Source organism: Sapajus apella, unplaced genomic scaffold, assembly GCF_009761245.1.
Source record: "Sapajus apella isolate SASKATOON/1434 unplaced genomic scaffold, GSC_monkey_1.0 scaffold40, whole genome shotgun sequence".
NCBI lineage: Eukaryota > Metazoa > Chordata > Mammalia > Primates > Cebidae > Sapajus > Sapajus apella.
In genome coordinates this window covers 233,646-254,753 of record NW_022436980.1, presented here as the reverse complement: position 1 = coordinate 254,753, position 21,108 = coordinate 233,646, and the positions used below count along the sequence as shown (strand labels likewise).

At 35.1% G+C, this 21,108-nt stretch overlaps 1 protein-coding gene across 9 annotated transcripts in view; it reads left to right on the top strand.

The window, feature by feature from the left end:
- STXBP5L (syntaxin binding protein 5 like) overlaps positions 1 to 21,108 on the top strand; it is a 421,768-nt gene that overhangs the window by 296,995 nt on the left and 103,665 nt on the right. For 7 of the 9 annotated variants that reach the window (XM_032298936.1, XM_032298937.1, XM_032298935.1 and 4 more), the window contains one exon: positions 848 to 919. The exons of the other annotated variants lie outside the window; for them this stretch is intronic. In XM_032298936.1, coding sequence (XP_032154827.1) covers positions 848 to 919 — 72 coding nt within the window. The remainder of the gene's footprint in view (positions 1 to 847; positions 920 to 21,108) is intronic. 9 annotated transcript variants of the gene reach the window in all.

The window sequence follows — 21,108 nt, the reverse complement described above, 5'->3', positions numbered from 1 at the left end:
ATTTGCATAACGTAAGGTTCCCTCATGATTGAGAAAGACAAGTTTGAAGTTGATAGACTCTAGGCTAGAAAGGTGTTAGGAAGCAGTAGCTTATTTATAATTTAAAAATTAGTTCCTCAGTCATAATAACCATATTTCGAGTGTTCAGTTTGCAGTGCTAAAAGCACCAATATAATCAGAAAATCTGTGAATCCTATGACAATATCTAAATTACTTGCTGGATATACACAGCAGTGCAAAAAAAAGTATACATTTTGACAAATTTAATACAATTGTTATCAAATTTAATTTAAACCTCTTAAACCTTAACAGTTACTACTAGAGCTTAGAATATTGATGACTTTAAAATCACGAAAAGCTGTGATGAAGTTATTAACTCAGTTTGTGTTTAGTGTACAAGACGACACAATAAGAGCTCACTTTATTATAACAATGAAGTATTAAAGACTGAAATCTTTAGCTTTCTTTTTAATTGTTGAAGGATTAAAGACATTCATTTTTATATTAATGAAATAATTTATACATATTATTTACAAGCCAAATAAGTATATTTTGTAAAAACATGTAAGGAAAATTTACCACATACTTTTATAAGACATTTAAATAAGATATAAGATCTTTAAATAAATATTAAAGTTACTCCAGCATTCTCATCATTCATCTATCACCTCTTTTTAATTGATTTATTTTATCAATATCTCCTCTCTAATTTAATTACCTAATCTTGCTGCAATTTCTTCATCTTGGCTGTTCTAGATTCTGGTATGATATCACTTCCTTTCACTTTAGATTTTTTTTCTCTTTCTTCTGCCTGCTGCTGATGCTGGTGTTCTGGCATGTTCCAAAGACAACTTTTGCATGCGTGGCCTGTCTAACTTTTATCCTGATTTAACGAAACGGATCCGTACTTCCTATCAGAGTAAGTTATATAAAGGTTAGGCAAATAGCATTTTTAAATCATAATGCTTGAGTTAAATCCATACATCAGTGCTCAGTAATGTGTTTCTTAAAACACATTCAACATGCATGCAAATTTTTGTTTTGTTATGATGTGCACCTGATAATTTTAATAAAAATTATTATAGAACTATTTCAATCCATTATTGTCCTGTACCCATTCAGTCATACCCATTGTTTCAGTATTTATTTCAAACCATGCAGGCCATGTTCCACTAGTCTAAGAGTCACTGTTTTATTTTGAGGAGGAAGAGCTATGATGTCCTTGTAAATAATAAAACTTAATACTGATACTGGTATCAGTAATAAGTCAATGCTTTCTTATTTTGGAAACCTTATGCTTTGGCCATTTTATAATACTATTCTAACCAGGGTCATAATATGTGCTTCTTTTAAATAATTATATTCCTTGAAGATAACTAAGTATTCCTAATTTCTGATGGTTTTTATTAATATATACAAACACATGTTTATATGGTGATTTAAGGAACCCAAACATTATAAAGTAGGATAATTAAGGTCAAAGGCAAACAAGTAAGATCAACATTTACCGTGGTAGCAAACACAGAGCTGAAGATGTTTATAATAAGTAATTATAAAAACTGGTATAGAAAGGATAAAGAGTGAGAGTGTGTGTGCCTAGAAGTACAGATGACACTAATGATGTTATGGGTAGATATTTATTGATGTGAAAAAAGTATTTATCAAATGTTAATATATTCTGTTAAAAAGCAGGCTGTTTAGCAACATATACAAAATGGCCTTATAATTGTATAAAAATACATTATATACACACACTCACACATGTATGTTGTTTGTAACCTGAAGCTCTTCAGACCTCACCCGTTCACATATACGAATGGAATCTTATCAGTAACAAAATCTAAAACTTGGTGGTTTATGCTCCTAGCTTACATAAATCAGTCTCTGTGAAATCCTTAAAATGTTCCTGGGAATGCCCAAAAGTTGAGTAATTTTTGCTCCTAAATATTCTCCAATTTTCTACTCTAGTAGAACACCCCTTTTTGGGAATCCTTCCCACTATCTCTACCTGTTGCCTTGTATGAGAACATTGCTATCTATGTTGGCTTCTGCTGCTCCTAAAACAGAAACTTATTTGGTACTATGATATTTCTTGATATCTGAAAATTTAATGAAATTTCAGTTTCTGTAATAAAGTTTTATTGGAACACAGTCACAATCATTCATTTACATATTGTCCATAAATTCTTTCACACTGCAATGGCAGAGTTGAGTAGCTGCAACAGAGACTATATGACATATAAGGCCTAAAATGTTTACTATCCAGTTCTTTACATTAAAAGTTTGCTGATTCCTGCTCTATGCAATTCTTTTACACCCACCCATCCTCTGCACCACATAAAGGGTTTCAGCCAAAACTTTTCTGTAAATAGTCTGAGAGTGGTTTAACACACATATTCAGACTTATGAATCCCAGTTTAGCCTTCTGAAGGCAACATATCCTACCGTGTGTGTGTGTGTGTGTGTGTGTGTGTGTGTGTGTGTGTGTACAGAGATAGAAAATTTTCTGGAACATGACCTTGTGGATTTTATAGACTTCTTTTAGCTTTACAATATATTCGGATTTTTCTGTAATCAACTTGTAATTCTTTTATGTTAAGAAACTAAATTGGAAACTGAGGATCAGGAGCAAAAACAGGCTTTTAGTTCATCAGGATTCTATAGTACCAGCCATGATGTAAAGTTTTTAAAAGTTCTGAGAAATCTTAATAAATATATTTTCTTATATTCCTTATATTTCCATTGGAATTGAAAAAAATCCCTTCATTCAGGATATACTAAAGTATAATTTCTATCAACATCTTCAAATGGATTTTCTACTATTCTCCTCTTAAGCCAAATTTTTGTATCTTGCTACTATTATGACTTACTCATATCATTCCCTCTCTGGAAATGCCCTGCTAAAAGTTTACTTTCTATATAAGCCTTTCCTACTGCCATCAGAGCCCTGTTGTGCCAATTCCTTTATTTAAATGCTTCCAGGCTTATACACAGTACAGGCTTGCCTGAACCATTTAGCCTAATTCATTTAGCCGAAATTCATTAGTATGGACTCTTACTTTTATACTTATGCTCTACCTTTCCAAATGCATGACAAGGCTCTCAAGACCATATCTAAAATTCTTCATGTTCTCTGCATCTAGCAGAAGCCATAAGATCAGTAAGTAAATGATAATGTCAGTAGGATAGAGCTTGGCAGCAGGCTTTTTTCTCTCATATGAACAGCCAGGGAAACTTTTCAGATCTGACAAGTGAGAAAAGAACTGGGTACTGGGTTCACTAGGATTTTGCAAAAGAAATCACAGTTTCTAAGTAGAGACCTAACATTTTAAGTCAGAAGTAAAATCAAGTGTGTAGAAGGACTTAAAGAAATCCTCCATGTCTCTACCAGTAGGCTCCATAGGGGATCAGACAAGCCCAAGGATTTAAAATCAGATTTCCTAAAAGTCTTCTCTGAATGATCAATATTGCCAGCTAATTTTTTTGTTTTTGTATTTTTAGTAAAGACAGGGTTTTGCTTTGTTGGCCAGGCTGGCCTTGAACTCCTGGCCTCAAGTGATCCCCCCACCTTGGCCTCCCAAAGTACTGGGATTACAAGCATGAGCCACTGTGCCTGGCCAGGAATGATTCTTTAATCACTCAAATATTTATCCTACAATTGCTTTTCAAAATACATTTTATGAAAATTTGGCTTGAAGTTTAACTATTGGATTAAAATAGTCTGATATACTTCTATAATCTCACTTTATTATATTAGAGACTGTTCAGCCTTTTCATTAATTGTTTCCTTTCAGAAAAGCATATATGCATTGTTCATATTTGGGATGACAGAACCCAGTTCCATTGGTTATCTATTCTACTCTGCTAGTCAATTTGACTCACTGTTATATTATCTAATAGTGATTATAACCTTTCAGGCAGATTGATATATATTCGTATATTTCTCTACACATGAGAAAACTGAAGTTGAAAAAAATGAAATGAGTCTCTCAAAGTCACACAGAATAAGTAGGACCCAAACTTATGCCTATCTGATACTAAAGTTATACCATAGTGTTTTCACTGTATAATCTTGGATCGCTAAGTGTCTTTTTTAAAAGTTTCAGGTACATTGGAAACCAAGACCATTATTCTATAATCAGGAGACACCTCAGTTTTTGCACGCTATCAATGAAATTATATCAGTGACTCGTTTACTGGTCACCTTATGAGATAGTTTGGGCTCCAAGGAGCTGACCTCCCCAAATCTTTAAATTACCAACCTGCAAAACTTTTACATCATAGAATAATAAAGTTTTTTAGTTGAAAGAAACTTTCACATTTTTTAGATTATGATTTTTAGAAGCAGAAAAATGCTTTGAAAAGAACAGTAGACATCTGATCAGAAGTTTTACATTGTTTTACCTTTTCCATTTATTAACTACTTAATACATTTATAATCTTAAACAAGGCATTTAATCACTCTAAGTTTCTTTCTTCTAATTCTTACTATATAAAGTAAGAATTGCAATTTCTACCTCCCTTAGAGAGTTGTAGAACTTTTCTGGGTTAATGTTAATAAAAGTGATTCTATAAATGTTAGTTATTATAATTATTACAAAAGATGAACCAATCCACACCACAGAAAGGTTAAATAACTCCCAGAATCATAAGCAATCTATGGAATACTTAGGACTAAAACTCAGCCTGCTGCCTCATTGCCTAGTAACAGTTCTCCTTGTGATCATCACAGAAATTTTGCTAGTTAAAAACTGATATTATGCCATATGAATCAAGGGAAGTTTGAAAAGTAGGCTTAATATAGAGCATTGTCAGAAAGACTTGTTTGTATATCAACTTTTAGTTATGCAACAAAGGATACTCTGGAGAGTCTCAGGCCTATGTTCCCTTTCTTTTCAAAGGATAGGGGATGATAACAGATCCTAAAAACACCTGAAAAATAAAGAAGAAATAAAAGAAAAGGGGATGATAAGAGAACTAGCCAAGAAAAGCAAATAAGTATTTTAAAATGAACAGAAAGTCAAGATGGAGAAGTAAACCAAATAATAATAATAAAGAAGGGATGCTTCTAGAAACAAAAATCAGCAAAAATTATGGTAAACAATAAATGGGAAAAAATCCATTCAAAGAATATTTTATTGAGCATCTCTTGTGTCAAACATTTCTCTAGGCATTAAGTACATTTGCCTAGTGAAACACCATGAGTGAAACAATTATGGTCTTTTCATTTCATTTATAACAGATAATATACAGATAAGTACATTTATAGATAATTGAAAAAGTGGCAATGCTATGATAGAGAAAAATGAGATAAGGTGGACCTATTTTTAAAGTGTTGTTAGAGAAAAGGCCTATCCAACATGGAAACATTTAAGTGAAGTTTTGCAAGATAAGAAAGCAATAGTCAAAGCTTTGGATTCTCACTACCAACCAAGATAAAAGGATAGAGTAACAGGTACCAGATTTAACCTCCTGCCTGAAAACCACACACACACCCCTCAAAATAGACAAAATAAATAAAAACGATGTTTTTAAGACACAGGACATCAAACAATGAAAAAAAAGTGATGGGACAGATGGGAAACCTAACAATCATACCTATTTACTATCCTAAGAGAATTTCTAGACTGTAGCAAAAGGAGGGGAAGGCCAGGAAGAAACCACTCAGCTTTTTAAGCTGGGAGATGAAGATGAGAAACCAGAGAAACCAAAGCATCTACAGCTTACAAAAGAATTTCAGAGTTCTACAGTGTTTCCTCCTACAGTAAAATGCTGATCAACGTATACATATGATGCAGCTACCCAGGAACAGGTAAAGAACCATCTGAAAGAATTAAAGGAAACAGTGCCCAACACTCAAATAAAGGATATAGTGCCATTCCCACTTACCCGGCTAGAAAAAATTTATACCCCACATCCACTTCTGTTTAATATTGTATTAGAAATTCTAGACAGTATTGTCAAGTAAGAAAAATAAAAATTATCTAGATTGGAAAGGAAGAAGAAGGTAAATAGTCTTTATTCATGGAAAACATGATTGTCTCTGAAGAAAACTTAATGAAATCTGTCAAAAACAGCTACTAGAACTAAAAATGTGTGTTTAACAATGTGCAGGATAGAAAGTTAACATACAAAACTCCATTGTATTTCTATATGCATATAACAATCTGAAATTGAAATTTAAAAATACCATTTACAATAGCATCAAAAATAAGAAGTACTTAGCCATAAATGAGACAGCAGATATGAAAGACGTACACATGGAAAACCAGAAAACATTGCTGAGAAAAGTTGGGAAGACTTAAGTAGTTATAATAAGTTTATGTCTCACAAAACTCAATTTTATTAAGATGCCAGTTCATTCCAAATCGATTTGTAGTTTTAATGCCAGACTCCTGTAAAAATCCAGCAGATGTTCTTGTAGGAACTAACAAACTGATTCTGAAGTTCATACAGAAGTTCAAAGGATTTAGAGTAGCCAAAACAGCTTTTAAAAGAAGAGTCTGTTCTTGCCTTAGTTAGCTGATAATAATAGCCTCCAACTCTATCCATGTTACTGTAAATGAATTAATTTCATTCTTTTTTATGTCTGTGTAGTGTTCCATGGTGTATATGTACTACATTTTCTTTATCCAGTCTACTTTTGATGGGCTTTTAGGTTGATTCTGTGTTTTCACTATTGTGAATAGTGCTGCAGTAAACATACGCATGCATTGTTTTTATGGTAAACCACAAATTATATTTCTTTGGATATATACACAATAGTGGGATTGCTGGGTTAAATGATAAATCTGTTTTAAGTTCTTCGATAAATCACCACACTATTTCCACAATGGCTGAACTAATATACACTCTTACCAACAGTATATAAGCATTCTCTTTTCTCCACAGTCTCTCCAACATCTGTTATTTTTTGACTTTGTAATAATGGACATTCTGACTGGTATGAGATGGTATCTCATTGTGGTTTTGATTTGCATTTCTCTAATGATTGGAGATCTTGAGCATTTTTTCATATGCTTGTTGGCTGCATGTATGTCTTCTTTAGAAAGGTATCTATTCATGTCCTTTGCCCACTTTTTAATGGGATTGATTGTTTTTTGGTTACAAATTTGTTTAAATTACTTATAGATTCTGAGTATTAAACCTTGGATGCATAATTTGAAAATATTTTCTCCCATCCTGAAGGTTGTTTGTATACTCTGTTGATAATTTCTATAGCTGTGCATAAGCTCTTTAGTTTGATTAGGTCCCATTTGTCAATTTTTGTTTTTGTTGTAACTGCTTTTGGCATCTTCATCATGAAATCTTTGCCAGGTCCTATGTCACATGGACATAAAAAAGTGAACAATAGACACTGGGGCCTACTTGAGGGTGGAGTGTGAAAGCAGGGAGAGGATTTAAAAAATACCTATCAGGTACTATACTTATTATTTGGTGACTAAATAATCTGTACACCAAACTCCCACAACATGCAGTTTACCTATGTAACAATCTTGCACATGTTCCACTAAACCTAAAATAAATTTTTTTAAAAAAAGAATCACTACCTGATTTTAAGACTTATTTAAAAACTAGAATTATTAAGACAGTTTAGTATTGGTAGAAAGATAAATAGATCAATGGAAATCAATACTCTAGAAATAGACCCACACATATATGGGCAACTGATTTTTAACAAAGGTGCAAAGGCAATTCACTGAAGAAAGAATTATTTTTTCTAAAATTGTGCTTAAACAATTGGATATTCTTCTGTAAAAAATTTTTTGATCCATCCTTTATACCAAATTTTTCTAAATTAACTCTCAATTGATCATGAACCTAAATTTAAAATCTAAAACTATAAATCTGAAAAGGAATGAGGATTTTTTTCATATTAGGTTAGACAAAGATCTCTTAGATAAGAAACCAAGAAGATATCCCATAAAAGAACATATGGACACAGCAAACTCACTTAAAAGTAAAAATTTCTGATCCTTGAAAGTCACTCATGAGAATACAAATATAATCCACAGAGTAGAAGAAAATATTTGCAAAGCATATATCTCATAAAGAACTTAGATCTAGAATATATAAAAATTCTAAAAACTCAATAATAAAAAAAAACCCAATAATAAATTGGCAAAACATATAGTTTACTAAAGATGCCATACAGATGATTAATAAACACATAAAAAGATACTCAACACTACATAAAATTAAGGAAATGCAAATTAAAACTACAAGGAGATATGATGATACATATATTAGAATGGCTGAAATTAAAAAGATTAATCATACCAAGTGTTGGAAAGAATGTAGAAGAACTAGAACTTTCCCACACTACTCTAGGAATGTACAGTGCTGTAGTCATTTGACAGATTCTTAAAGAATTAAACATACACTTGCCACATGACCTAGTCATTTTGCTCCCAGTTATTCACCCTAGATAAATGAGAGCATATGTTTATACACAGATATTCACAGAAGCTTTATTCATAATAGTCAAAAGCTAAAACAGAAGTTAAAAAAATGGCTGATAGGAGGCAAGACTAACTTGCAACCCTTACTCAGATGGATGAAACGGCCTATGGAGATTCACACCATGAGCTTTTGCTCTGAGAACTACCACAGGTACATACCAGGAAAACTAAAAGAATTTACAGACTCTATGAAAGAAGCAGCTTGCTGCTGCAAACTCTGTCAGCCAGCCAAAAAACTGTAAGTGCCCAAAGTGTGAATTGGTAAAGTCCATTTCCAAACACACATCCTCACTGGGGAACCTGAAAATCCAGATTACAAGAGAAGATTTTTAACCTTCCCTAGAACTGAAATGAATTTAGAGAGATGAGCAAAATGTAAAAGTAGTAGAAGCAGCAGAAGAGCCCTTTAGGCATTCCTGGTCCCCAGGGAAGCCATTTCTGACTATCTCACAGGGGTCCTTGGGGAGTACAGCCAGTGGAATTGGGGAAGGACCACAGGGAGAAGAAAATTCCAGCTGAACTTTGTAATAATTTTGACCAAGTGTGAATTTTTCTGGGCAGAATCTGGGAAGGGAAGTGAATGGGAAGTGCAGATACAAGCACAGAAGCCACGGCAAACGGAGTGGTGAGGCCTGAAAGCTCTGCTTGCTTTCTCAGCAGTAAGGCTTGTGGCCTGAGGCAAGATCTCAGCGCTGCTCACCAACTGCCTGTATATAAAATAGGTGCTGTTGGTGGAACACAGTGGGAGTGAGACTGGCCTTGCTGTCTGTGTGGGAGTTTGGTGAAGCCTGTCATTACTGGCTTTCCCCTACTTCTCTGGTGACCTGTATGACACAGCAGAGGCAGCCATAATCCCCCAAGAATATAACTCCATTGGCCTGAGAACCACACTCCTATTTCTTACAGTGGCCATAGCAAACCCCACCCAAGGAAAGTCTAAGCTCAGACATACCTAACCCTGCCCCAACCTGTTGGCTTTTCTCTACCCATGCTGGTAGTCAAAGGGAAAAGACAATGTCTTGGGAGCTCTGTGTCTCTGCTCATCACCTGAGAAACCTGAATACTTATCCAGGTGACCTTAGGGCAAGCTTGTATTCCCCCCATACTACCACAACTGATGCTTTCTTGAAACACCTTCCTTCTGGCTGGAGGCCAACCATCTCAAGCCATTACAGCAACCATAATAGAATAACCCCACGCCAAGAAAGCAGAAACAATAGCTAATTCCACTACGTGTAACATCCTGGCTAATCCGAGGTCCTGAGTCTGTCCATGTGACAACTTCACTGGTAGCATAACCAGTATTTGAGAAAGCACAGAACCAAACAAAACTACAACCAAGGACCCTCACAGAGTTCACTTCACACCCCTGCTACTTCCACCAGAGTGGGTGCTGGTATTCACAGGTGAGATACCTGAAGACATATCACATCACAGGACTCTTTGCAGATATTTCTCATTACCAGCCTGGAGTCCAGTAACTCTGCTGGGTGACTAGACCCAAAAGAGCAATAATAATCACTGCACTCCAGCTGTTAGCAAGCCCCATCCCTAGGGGAAGGGGGAGAACACCATCCTGTGAGACAAAAGAATCTGAACAACAGCCATTGAGTGCCATATCTTTCCTCTGACATAATCTACCCAAGTGAGAAGTAACCACAAAAACAATTCTGGTAATATGACAGATTTGGTTACTTAACACTCCCAAAAGACCATACTAGCTCACCAGCAATGGAGCCAAACCAAGAAGAAATCTCTGAATTTGCAGAAAAAGAATTCAGTAGGTCAATTATTAAGCTACTTAATAAGGAAGCACCAGAGAAAGGTGAAAAACAAAGACATTTAAAAAATAACACAGGATCAGGATACGGAAAAAAATCTCCAGAGAAATAGCATAAATTAAAAATTACCACAATTTTTTTTCTTTTTTGAGACAGAGACTCACTCTGTTTCCCAGGCTGGAATGCAGTGGTGCAATCTCAGCTCACTGCAACCTCCACTTCCCATGTTCGAGTGATTCTCCTGCCTCAGCCTCCAGAGTAGCTGGGATTACAGGCATGCGCCACCATGTCAGGCTAATTTTTGTATTTTTAGTAGAGACAGGGTTTCACTATGTTGGCCAGGCTGATTTTCAACTCTTGACCTCTAAAATTCACCTACCTCAACCTCCCAAAATGCTGAGATTATAGGCGTGAGCCACCACACCCAGCCTCATCACAAATTCTTGAAATGAATGACACATTATAGAAATGGAAGACATACTGGGAAGTTACAACAATAGAATATAACAAGTAGAATAAAGAAATTCAGAGCTTGAAGACAAGACTTTAGAATTAACCCAATCCAACAAAGATAAAGAAAAAATAATTTTAAAATATGAACAAAGCCTCCAAGAAGTTTGGGATCATGTTAAATGATCAAATCTATGAATAATTGGTGTTCCCAAAGAAGAAGAGAAATCTAAAAATCTGGAAAACTTATTTGAGAGGATAATCAAGGAAAATTTTCCTGGCCTTTCTAGAGATCTATACATCCAAATACAAGAAGTGCAATGAACATCCAGGAAATACATTGCAAAAAGATCATTATCTAGGCACATAGTCATCAGGTTTATCTAGATCAAGAGGAAGGCAAGAATCTTAAGAGACCGCGTGGCAAAAGCATCAGGAAACTTATAAAAGAAAACTACATCAGATTAACAACAGATTTCTCAGCAGAAATCCTATAAGCTAGAAAGGATTGAGGTCCTATCTTTAACCTCCTTAAAGCAATCTCAGGAAAGAATTTTGTATCCAGCGAAATTAAGCATCATAAATGAAGGAGAAATAAATTATTTTTCAGACAATCAAATGCTGAGATAATTCACCACTACCAAGCCAGCATTCCAAGAACTCCTAAAAGGAATTCTAAATCCCGAAATGAAATGTCAAAATACGCTAAAATAGAACCTCCTTAAATCATAAATATCACAGGGCTTATAAAAAAATAACACAATGGAAAAAGAAAACAAGGTATTCAATGACTAGCATGATGAAGAGAATAGTACCTCACATCTCAATACTATCGTTGAATGTTAATGGCCTAGATGCTCCACTTAAATGAATAAGGATTATCAAGTATCCTTGATAATGATGAATAAGGATTATCCTCTCTTCAAGAGACTCACCTAACACATAAGGACTCACATAAACTTAAGGTAAAGGAGTAGAAAAACATAGTCCATGCAACTGGACACCAAAAGTGAGCAAGAGTGGCTATTCTTACATCAGACAAAACAGAGTTTAAAGCAAAAACAGTTTAAAAAAAGACAAGGAAGGACATTAAACAATGATAAAAGGACTAGTCCAACAGGAAAATATTACAATTCTAGATCTATATACACCTAACATTGGAGCCCCCAAATTTATAAAACAATTGCTAGTGGACCTAAGAAATGAGACAGACAGCAACACAATAATAGTGGAATACTTCATTATTACACTGATACCACTAGACAGGTCATCAAGACAAAGTCAACAAAAAAAGAATGGATTTAAACTGTACCCTAGAACAAAAGGACTTAACAGATATTTGCAGAACATTCTACCCAACAACTGCAGAATATATATTCTATTCATGAGCATATAGAACATTCACAAGGATAGACCATATGATAGGCCACAAAACAAGTCTCAATAAATTTTTAAAAGTCAAAATTATATCAAGTACTCTCTCAGACCACAGAGGAATAAAATTCACACAGTAGAATCAACTCCAAAAGGAACCCTCGAAACCATGCAAATACTTAGAAATTAAATAATCTGCCCCTAAATGATAGTTGGGTAAACAATGAAATCAAGATGGAAATTTAGAACTTCTTTGAACTGAATGATAATAATGACACAACCTATCAGAATCTCTGGGATACAGCAAAAGCACTGCTAAGAGGAGAGTTCATAGCATTAAATGCCTACATCAAAAAATCTGAAAGAGCACAAGTAGACAATCTAAGGTCGCACTTCAAGGAACTAGAGAAACAAGAACAATCCCAAACCCAGCAGAAAAAAAGAAATAACAAAGATCAGAGCAGAACTAAATGAAAGTGAAACAAACAAACAAAAAATACAGAAGATAAATGAATCAAATGGTGGCTCTTTGAAAAGATTAAAAAAATTGATAGACCATTAGTGAGATTAATCAAGAAAAGAAGAGAGAAGATCCAAATAAGTTCAATTAGAAACAAATGGGAAATATTACAACCAATACAACAGAAATACAAAAGGTCATTAGGCTACTATGTTCACCTTTATGCACACAAACTAGAAAACCTAGAGAAGATAGATAAGTTCCTGGAAATATTCAATGCTTCTGATTAAACCAGAAAGAAATAGAAACTTTGAACCAACTAATAACAAGCAGTGAGATTGAAATGGTAATTTAAAAATTGCCAACAAAAAAAGTCCAGGACCAGATGGATTCACAGCTGAATTCTATCAGATATTCAAAGAATTGGTACCAATCATATATATGAAACTATTCCAAAAGATAAAGAGGGAATCCTCCCCCAGATCATTCTATGAAGCCAGGATCATCCTAATACCAAAACCAGGAAAGGACATAACAAAAAAAGAAAACTACAGACTGATATCCCTGATGAACAAAGGTGCAAAAATCCTCAACAAAATACTAGCTAACAAAATCCAACAGCATATCAACAAGATAATCTACCACAATCAAGTGTGTTTTATACCAGGAATGCAGGGATGGTTTAACATACACAAGTCAATAATGTGATACATCACATAAACAAAATTAAAAATCATATGATCATCTCAATAGATGCAGAAAAAGCATTCTATGAAATTCATCATCTGTTTATGATTAAAATCCTCAGCAAAATTGGCATAGAAGGAAAACAACTAAAGGTAATAAAAGCCATCTATAACAAATGCACAGCCAACATTATACTGAATGAGAGAAAGCTGAAAACATTCCTCCTGAAAATTAGAACAAAACAAGGATGCCCACTTTCATTGCTTCTAGTCAACATAGTACTGGAAGTCCTAGCCAGAGCAATCAGATAAAAGAAAGAAATAAAGGACATCCATCTCAGTAAAGAGGAAATCAAACTGTCACTGTTTGCCAGTGATATGATTGTATGCCTAGAAAACCCTAAAGAAATAACCAAAAAGTGCATATATCTGATAAGTGAATTTGGTGAAGTTTTAGGATACAAAATCAATGTACACAAATCAATAACACTGCTATATATCAACAGTGACCAAGCTGAGAATCAAATTAAGAACTCAACCCCTTTTACAACAGCTGAAAAAAAATAAAATATTTAGGAATTTAACCAAGGAGGTGAAAGTTCCCTAAAAGGAAAACAAAACACTGCTGAAAGAAATCATAGACAACACAAACAAATGGAAATACATCCCAAGCTCATGGATGGTAGAATCAATATTGTGAAAATTACCGTACTTTCAAAAGCAATCTACAAATTCAATGCAATTTCCATCAAATACCATCATTATTCTTTATAAAACTAAAAAATAAATCGTAAAATTTAAATTTATTCATACAGAACCAAAAAAGCCCAAATAGTCTTTATAGTACATACAAATAGGCATGTATGAAATGCAATGAGATAGAGCCAAAATAGTATTAAAGAGTGGCAGGTGAGGAAACAGCACAACTGAATACCTCTTTAAAAATATTTGGTTATGAAGGGATGCTGAAAAATAGATTAATACCTGGATTGGAGTAAGATGTTAAAAGGAGTAGTTTGCAGTTTTTTTAATTTTAGAGAAAAGAGCATATTTTTAATTTATGTGAATATGGAATGGTCCATAGAAAAATAGATTGATGATAAGGGAGAGAGGGTATAACTAAAGGAACAAAATTCTAAAGAAAATGAGAGGGAAGGGGAATCAAAGCACAGGTACAAGGACTAACATTTAATAAGAGGCTCTGTCTATTATTATAGACAGATTCTTGAAAGGAGAGAGCTACAGAATGAAGAGATATATTGAAAAGTGCACTGTTTCATTGAGAGATGAAACAAGTGATTGTTATATCTGATTTTCAATTCAATATTTTAGTAGGTTTCCTTTCCTTTTAAAATCAGTTTTACAGTGTAAATTTCTTACTAGAAAGCTTTGTGTTGAAAATCAACTACATTGAATTGTAATTAGTAGGAAAAAATATGTTTCTATCTTTGAACTTACAAAAATCAACAACAACAACAAAAAAACACAAAATACAGGAGATATTATCTAGCAATATATGTTAATTTTCTTGACATTCGTTAATAGTAATCTCATTGTGAGTCAGGCTCTCAACTAGGAATGATATTGTCCCCCAGGGATATTTGGTAATATCTGAGGATTTTTTTGTTGTCACAACTGAAGAGTAGGGATACTCTACTGACACCTACATCTACAATGTATGTCTACCACAGAATATTATCTGGCCAAAATGTGAAATCAAATTAAAAACATTCAGAGAAGACAATTTGATATGGTAAACAATAATTTAGTAAGAAAAAATTTTAAAGTGTAGACTATATGGATGGAAATATTTGTATATTGAGTAAAGTCTCCTAGACAATACTGATATTTTAACTAACGTTTACAAACTGTTAAAGTATTATTTTATTATTACCAAGTAAGCTACATTATAGGTATATTTTTTTAAGTTATAGAAGTTGGTGTAATTCACAGTAGTCAGGGGATCGTATTTCTGATACTCAGTTGTTTATTTACCAAAAGAGTTCTATATCTGTTCCAACCAGAATTTATTACACGTTTTCTGATGAATTACTGTAAAACCTTCAAGTTTACTAGCCAATTTGCTTTACTTTATTCATATGCCAGACATAGCTTTATCCACATAAAATCTCGGGGAAATTTCACCATTTAGCTCTCATTATAGTATTAGGACAAGCATGATGTTTGGCATGTACTGTGAGTACTTTAGTAGAATACCTACTAGTGTAGGTATTGATTAACTAGCTTAACATGTTTCCATTCCACTGATTCCTCATGTCTTCTTTCCAGCTTTCACAGTATTTCCAATATATCAAATATAAGTGAAAGAGGGACTTTTCATTTCCAGATAGGATGTTAAAAGACATAAAAGACCTTCACCCCAATGGTAGCAACAATGATAAAAACAACAATAACAAAATCCTATAGTAATGACAACAAAATTAAAATTATCCTTTTCTATGGGGTTATGGAAGAGTGATGCATTCAAAGAAGTATAATTAACTGAATACCAAATTGTAACTGAGATACCATTCACAGGTCAACAGAAATCTACCGCTGCTTCCAGACCTGGGGTTAGTGACTGGAATGGAAAATAGCCAGTGAGGTTTAATAGCTGTTTGGACTGACCTATAGATTGGAATTTGAAAGAGCCCTAAATGGAAAAATCATTCAAGTTGGCAATGACAGCCACCACCTGCCACTAAACCATAGACATCAATCTCGGTTTTCTGCATAAGTAGCAATGCAGGTGGATTGGAAAGCAGAGCAATTTAGGCAGTCTTAATGTGCTTGTATTCTGGGGTAATTATAAAATTTAAGCAAAAGTGAATTAAGATAATTAAAACTATCTGAAACAGGCCAAGGGTGGTGGCTCACCCCTGTAATCCCTGTACTTTGGGAGGCCCAGGTGGGTGGATCACGAAGTCAGGAGATGAGACCATCCTGGCTAACATGGCAAAACCCCGTCTCTACTAAAAATAAAAAAAAATTAGCTGGACATGGTGGTGGGCACCTGTAATTCCAGCTACTTGGGAGGCTGAGGCAGGAGAATAATTTGAACCCAGGAGGCAGAGGTTGCAGTGAGCCTAGATCGTGTCACTGCATTCCAGCCTGGGAAACAGAAGGGCTCTGTCTCAAAACAAAACCAAAAAAAAACCTATCTGAAACAGCATCCCAATTGTGTCACTGCACAAATACTAATAAGATTAGTCATCAGTCCCTTGGCAAAGGGGGTGTGAAGGATTCAGTGTTGGATGGAGAAGCAAACAGAGATTTTCATAGTCCAATTTGAAACAATAGTGGAATTTAATCTTATTAAAGCTACAGCCCAGCCCCAGCTTAGTTAAATGCTTTGTAGAATCTGAATGATTATATATATATATGTATATATATATATATACACATATATATATATATATACATATATATATATATATGTGTGTGTGTGTGTGTGTGTGTGTGTGATATCACTGATATTAGTGATAATATACATATATGTGAATTATTCTTTAGTTTTCACTACTGGGTTGTACAAATAGCATACCATCAGAAATTAGAAAACATGCAGAGAAGCAGAAAATTGTGACTCGTAATTGAGTGGGGGAAAAAAGTCAATCAAAGCAGATCCATAGATAGCCCAAACTGGAATTAGCAGCCAAGAACTGTAAAATAACTATAGGAAAAGATGCCCAGGCACAGTGGCTCATGCCTGTAATCCCAACACTTTGGGAGACCGAGGCAGGCAGATCACCTGAGGTCAGGAGGTCCAGACCAGCCTGGCCAACGTGGCAAAAACCTATTTCTACTAAAAATACAAAAATTAGCCGGGTGTTGTGGTACACACCTGTAGTCCCAGCTACCTGGGAGGCTGAGGCAGGAGAATCGCTTGAACCCAGGAGGTGGAGGTTGCAGTGAACTGAGATTCCACCACTGTACACCAGCCCGGGTGACAGAGGGAGACTCCGCAACCCCCTCTCTGTGTCCCCCACCAAAAAGAATATATAGGAAAAGATGGCTTGGCTGAGTAAATATGTTAGGGAATTTTAGGAGAGAAACTGAAACTCTGAAAAAGAACCAAATGGGTATTATAGAACTTAAAATATGTAAAATTAAAAGTTCGTGGTTGTTTCTTAGCTATTATGAATGATGCTGCATTGAACTTAAGAGTGCTAATATTTCTTTGAGGATCCTGTTTTCAATTCTTTTGGATAAATACCCACAAGTAGGATTGCTGGATCATATGGTAGTTCTATTTTTTATTTTTTGATGAACCTCAATGCTGTTTTCCATAACAGCGGTACCATTTTACATTCCCACCAACAGTGCACAACAATGCAAATTTCTCCAAATTTTCATCAAAACACTTGTTATTTTGTTTCTGTTTGTTTTGTTTTTTATAATGGCCATCATAACAGGTATGAGGTGATATTTCATTGTAGTTTCAATCTGCATTTCCCTGATGATTAGCAATGTTGATTAGTAATGTTTTTTAATATAACCGTTGGCTATTTGTATTATTTTACACAATACACGATACTAAAGCCAAAATGCATTAAAAGCTTAAATGTAAGACCTAAAACTGTAAAACTTCCAGAGAAAATATAGGTGAAAACCTTCATAACATTGATCTTAGCAACAAATTCTTGAATATGACATCAAAGGCACAGGCAATAAAGGCAAACATATGTAAGTGATACTGCATCAAACTAAAAGCTTCTACATAACCTAAATATCTGCAGACAGATGAATGAATAAAGAAAATAATGGTACATAACATATAATGGAATATTAGCCTTTAAGAAGAAAATCTTGTCATATGCTACATGATGAGCTTCAGGACATTACACTAGATGAAATAAGCCAGTCACAGAAGGACAAATACTACATGATTCCACTTATATGGCATAAATCTAAAATAGTGGAAAGGGAAAAATAGAGAGTTTCTGTTCAAGGGACACATAGTTTGAGTTATACAAGATGAACAGGTTCTAAATATCTGCTGTACAACAGTGTGAATATGGTAAACAATACTGTAATATACTCATAAAAGTTTGTTTAGAAGGTAGATTTCGTGTTGTGTATTTTTTACCATTGTATATATATGTTGATTACATATGTAAAGTTAAGTGTGTTTTGGCTGCTTCTCCTAATTATAAGAACCGTTGTGAAGTCAGTGTAGGGTAATAATCACCAACAGCATCTTTTCAATTGTATTTGCTCTCCTAGCAAATCTTGTCACAACCAACATGGAAGTATAATATATAACCCTATACTCATCTTTGATCTATGAACTGAGGCATTAAGTAGACAAAAAATCAAAAGCAAGTTTCATGAAATCATCTATCATTGTCATTTTTTGAAAACAGTATTGTTATCTTTTCCCACTAGCAACATGAAGAGCAAACAAGGAAAATACTTTATAGAAATAATTAAGCTGGTGATGTTTTTCCTTCTTAAGGTGTTTCATATTCATAGAAACCGTGAGGGTGAAGGTTTCATATTCTAAAACTGTTTTTTCAGCGACAGTAACATTTAAATGTCTTTATGGAAGTGTCAAGGCACCCTTGATACATAGTACCAAGGAACCTAAATAGGGCTTTTTGAATAAAAATGCATTCCTTCCAAAAACAAGAGTTCACAGGATTGCTTTAACAATATATTGCACAGCAGTAGGAACTATCAGTTAACTTGAATACAGATCAATAGAAATGATCCAAATAGAAGCACAGAGATTTAAAAAAAAAAAAAAAAAACAGTTAAGCTAAATGAACATCAGTGACTATGGCTGAAATTTTTTCTAAATTTGATGAAAAACATCAACTGAAACATCCCAGAAGCTCAAACACCCTCATGCCTGTAATGCCAGCACTTTGGGAGCCTGAGGCAGGTGGATCACTTGAGATCAGGAGTTCAAGAGCAACCGGCCCAATATGGTGAAACACTGTCTGTACCAAAAATAAAAAATATTAGTGGGGTATGCGCCTGTGGTCCCAGCTACTTGGGAGGCTGAAGTGGGAGGATCACTTGAGCCGGGAGGCAGAGGTTGCAGTGAGCCATGATTGCACCACTGCAGTCCAGCCTGGGCAAAAGAGACCCTATCTCAAAAAGAAAAAAAAAAAGTACAAAGAAAACCACAGTTAACTGGCTAGCCATGTGCAGAAAGTAGAAACTGCACCTGTTCCTGAAACCTTACACTAAAATTAACTCCAGATGGATTAAACATAAGACCTAACACCATAAAAACCTTAGAAGAAAACCTAGACAAAACAATTCAGGACATAGGCATAGGGAAGGACTTCATGACTAAAACACCAAAAGCATTGGCAACAAAAGCCAAAATAGACAAATGGGATCTAATTAAACTCCAGAGCTTCTGCACAGCAAAAGAAACAATCATTAGAGTCAACCGGCAACCAACAGAATGGGAGAAAATTTTTGCAATCTACCCATCTGACAAAGATATCCAGAATCTACAAAGAACTAAAACATATTTACAAGAAAAAAACCAACTCATTCAAAAGTGGGCAAAGGATATGAACAGACACTTTTCAAAAGAAGACATATATGAGGCTGACAAACATATGAAAAAATGCTCATCATCACTGGTCATTAGAGAAATGCAAATCAGGCCAGGCGCAGTGGCTCACGCCTGTAATCCCAGCACTTTGAGAGCTCCAGGCAGGTGGATCATGAGGTCAAGAGATCGAAACCATCCTGGCCAACATGGTGAAGCCCCATCTCTACTAAAAATACAAAAAATTAGCCAGGTGTGGTGGCACGTGCCTGTGGTCCCAGCTACTCGGGAGGCTGAGGTGGAAGAATCGCTTGAACTCAGGAGGCGGAGGTTGCAGTGAGCCAAGATTGCACCACTGCACTCCAGCCTGGCAACAGAGCAACACTCCGTCTCAAAAAAAAAAAAGAGAGAAAAATGGAAATCAAAACTACATTGAGATACCATCTCACACCAATTAGAACGGCAATCATTAAAAAATCTGGAGACAACAGATGCTGGAGAGGATGTGGAGAAATAGGAACACTTTTCCATCGTTGGTGGAAGTGTAAATTAGTTCAACGATTGTGGAAGACAGTATGGCAATTCCTCAAGGACCTAGAAATAGAAATTCCATTTGACCCAGCAATCCCGTTACTGGGCATATATCCAAAGGATTATAAAGCATTCTGTTATAAGGACACATGCACACGAATGTTCATTGCAGCACTGTTTACAATAGCAAAGACTTGGAACCAACCCAAATGCCCATCAATGATAGACTGGACAGGGAAAATATGGCACATATACACCATGGAATACTATGCAGCCATAAAAACAATGAGTTGTGTCCTTTGTAGGGACATGGATGAACCTGGAGACCATCATTCTCAGCAAACTGACACAAGAACAGAAAATCAAATACCAGATGTTCTCACTCATAGGTGGGTGTTGAACAATGAGGACAGATGGACACAGGGAGGGGAGCATCACCCACTGAGGTCTGTGGTGGGGGGGAACTAGGACAGGGTCAGTGGTAGGGGGGAGGGAGTTGGAGAGGGATAACATGGGGAGAAATGCCAGATATAGGTGATGGGGAGGAAGGCAGCAAACCACACTGCCATGTATGTACCTAGGCAACAATCCTGCATATTCTTCACGTGTACCCCAAAACCTAAAAAGCAATAAAATATATATATTAAAAAATGCTACCCTCGAAAAATGAAAATTAAAAAATGAAAGCCCTCATAGTCAAACCACTAAAACCAATATAAAAGAGAAAATTGTAAAAGCAATACTGAAACATACACACATACACAAAGGGAACAATATGAATAATGAGTGATTTTTTTCCTTCAGAAATAATTGAAGCCATATACAATATAAAGACATATTTTAAGTGCTA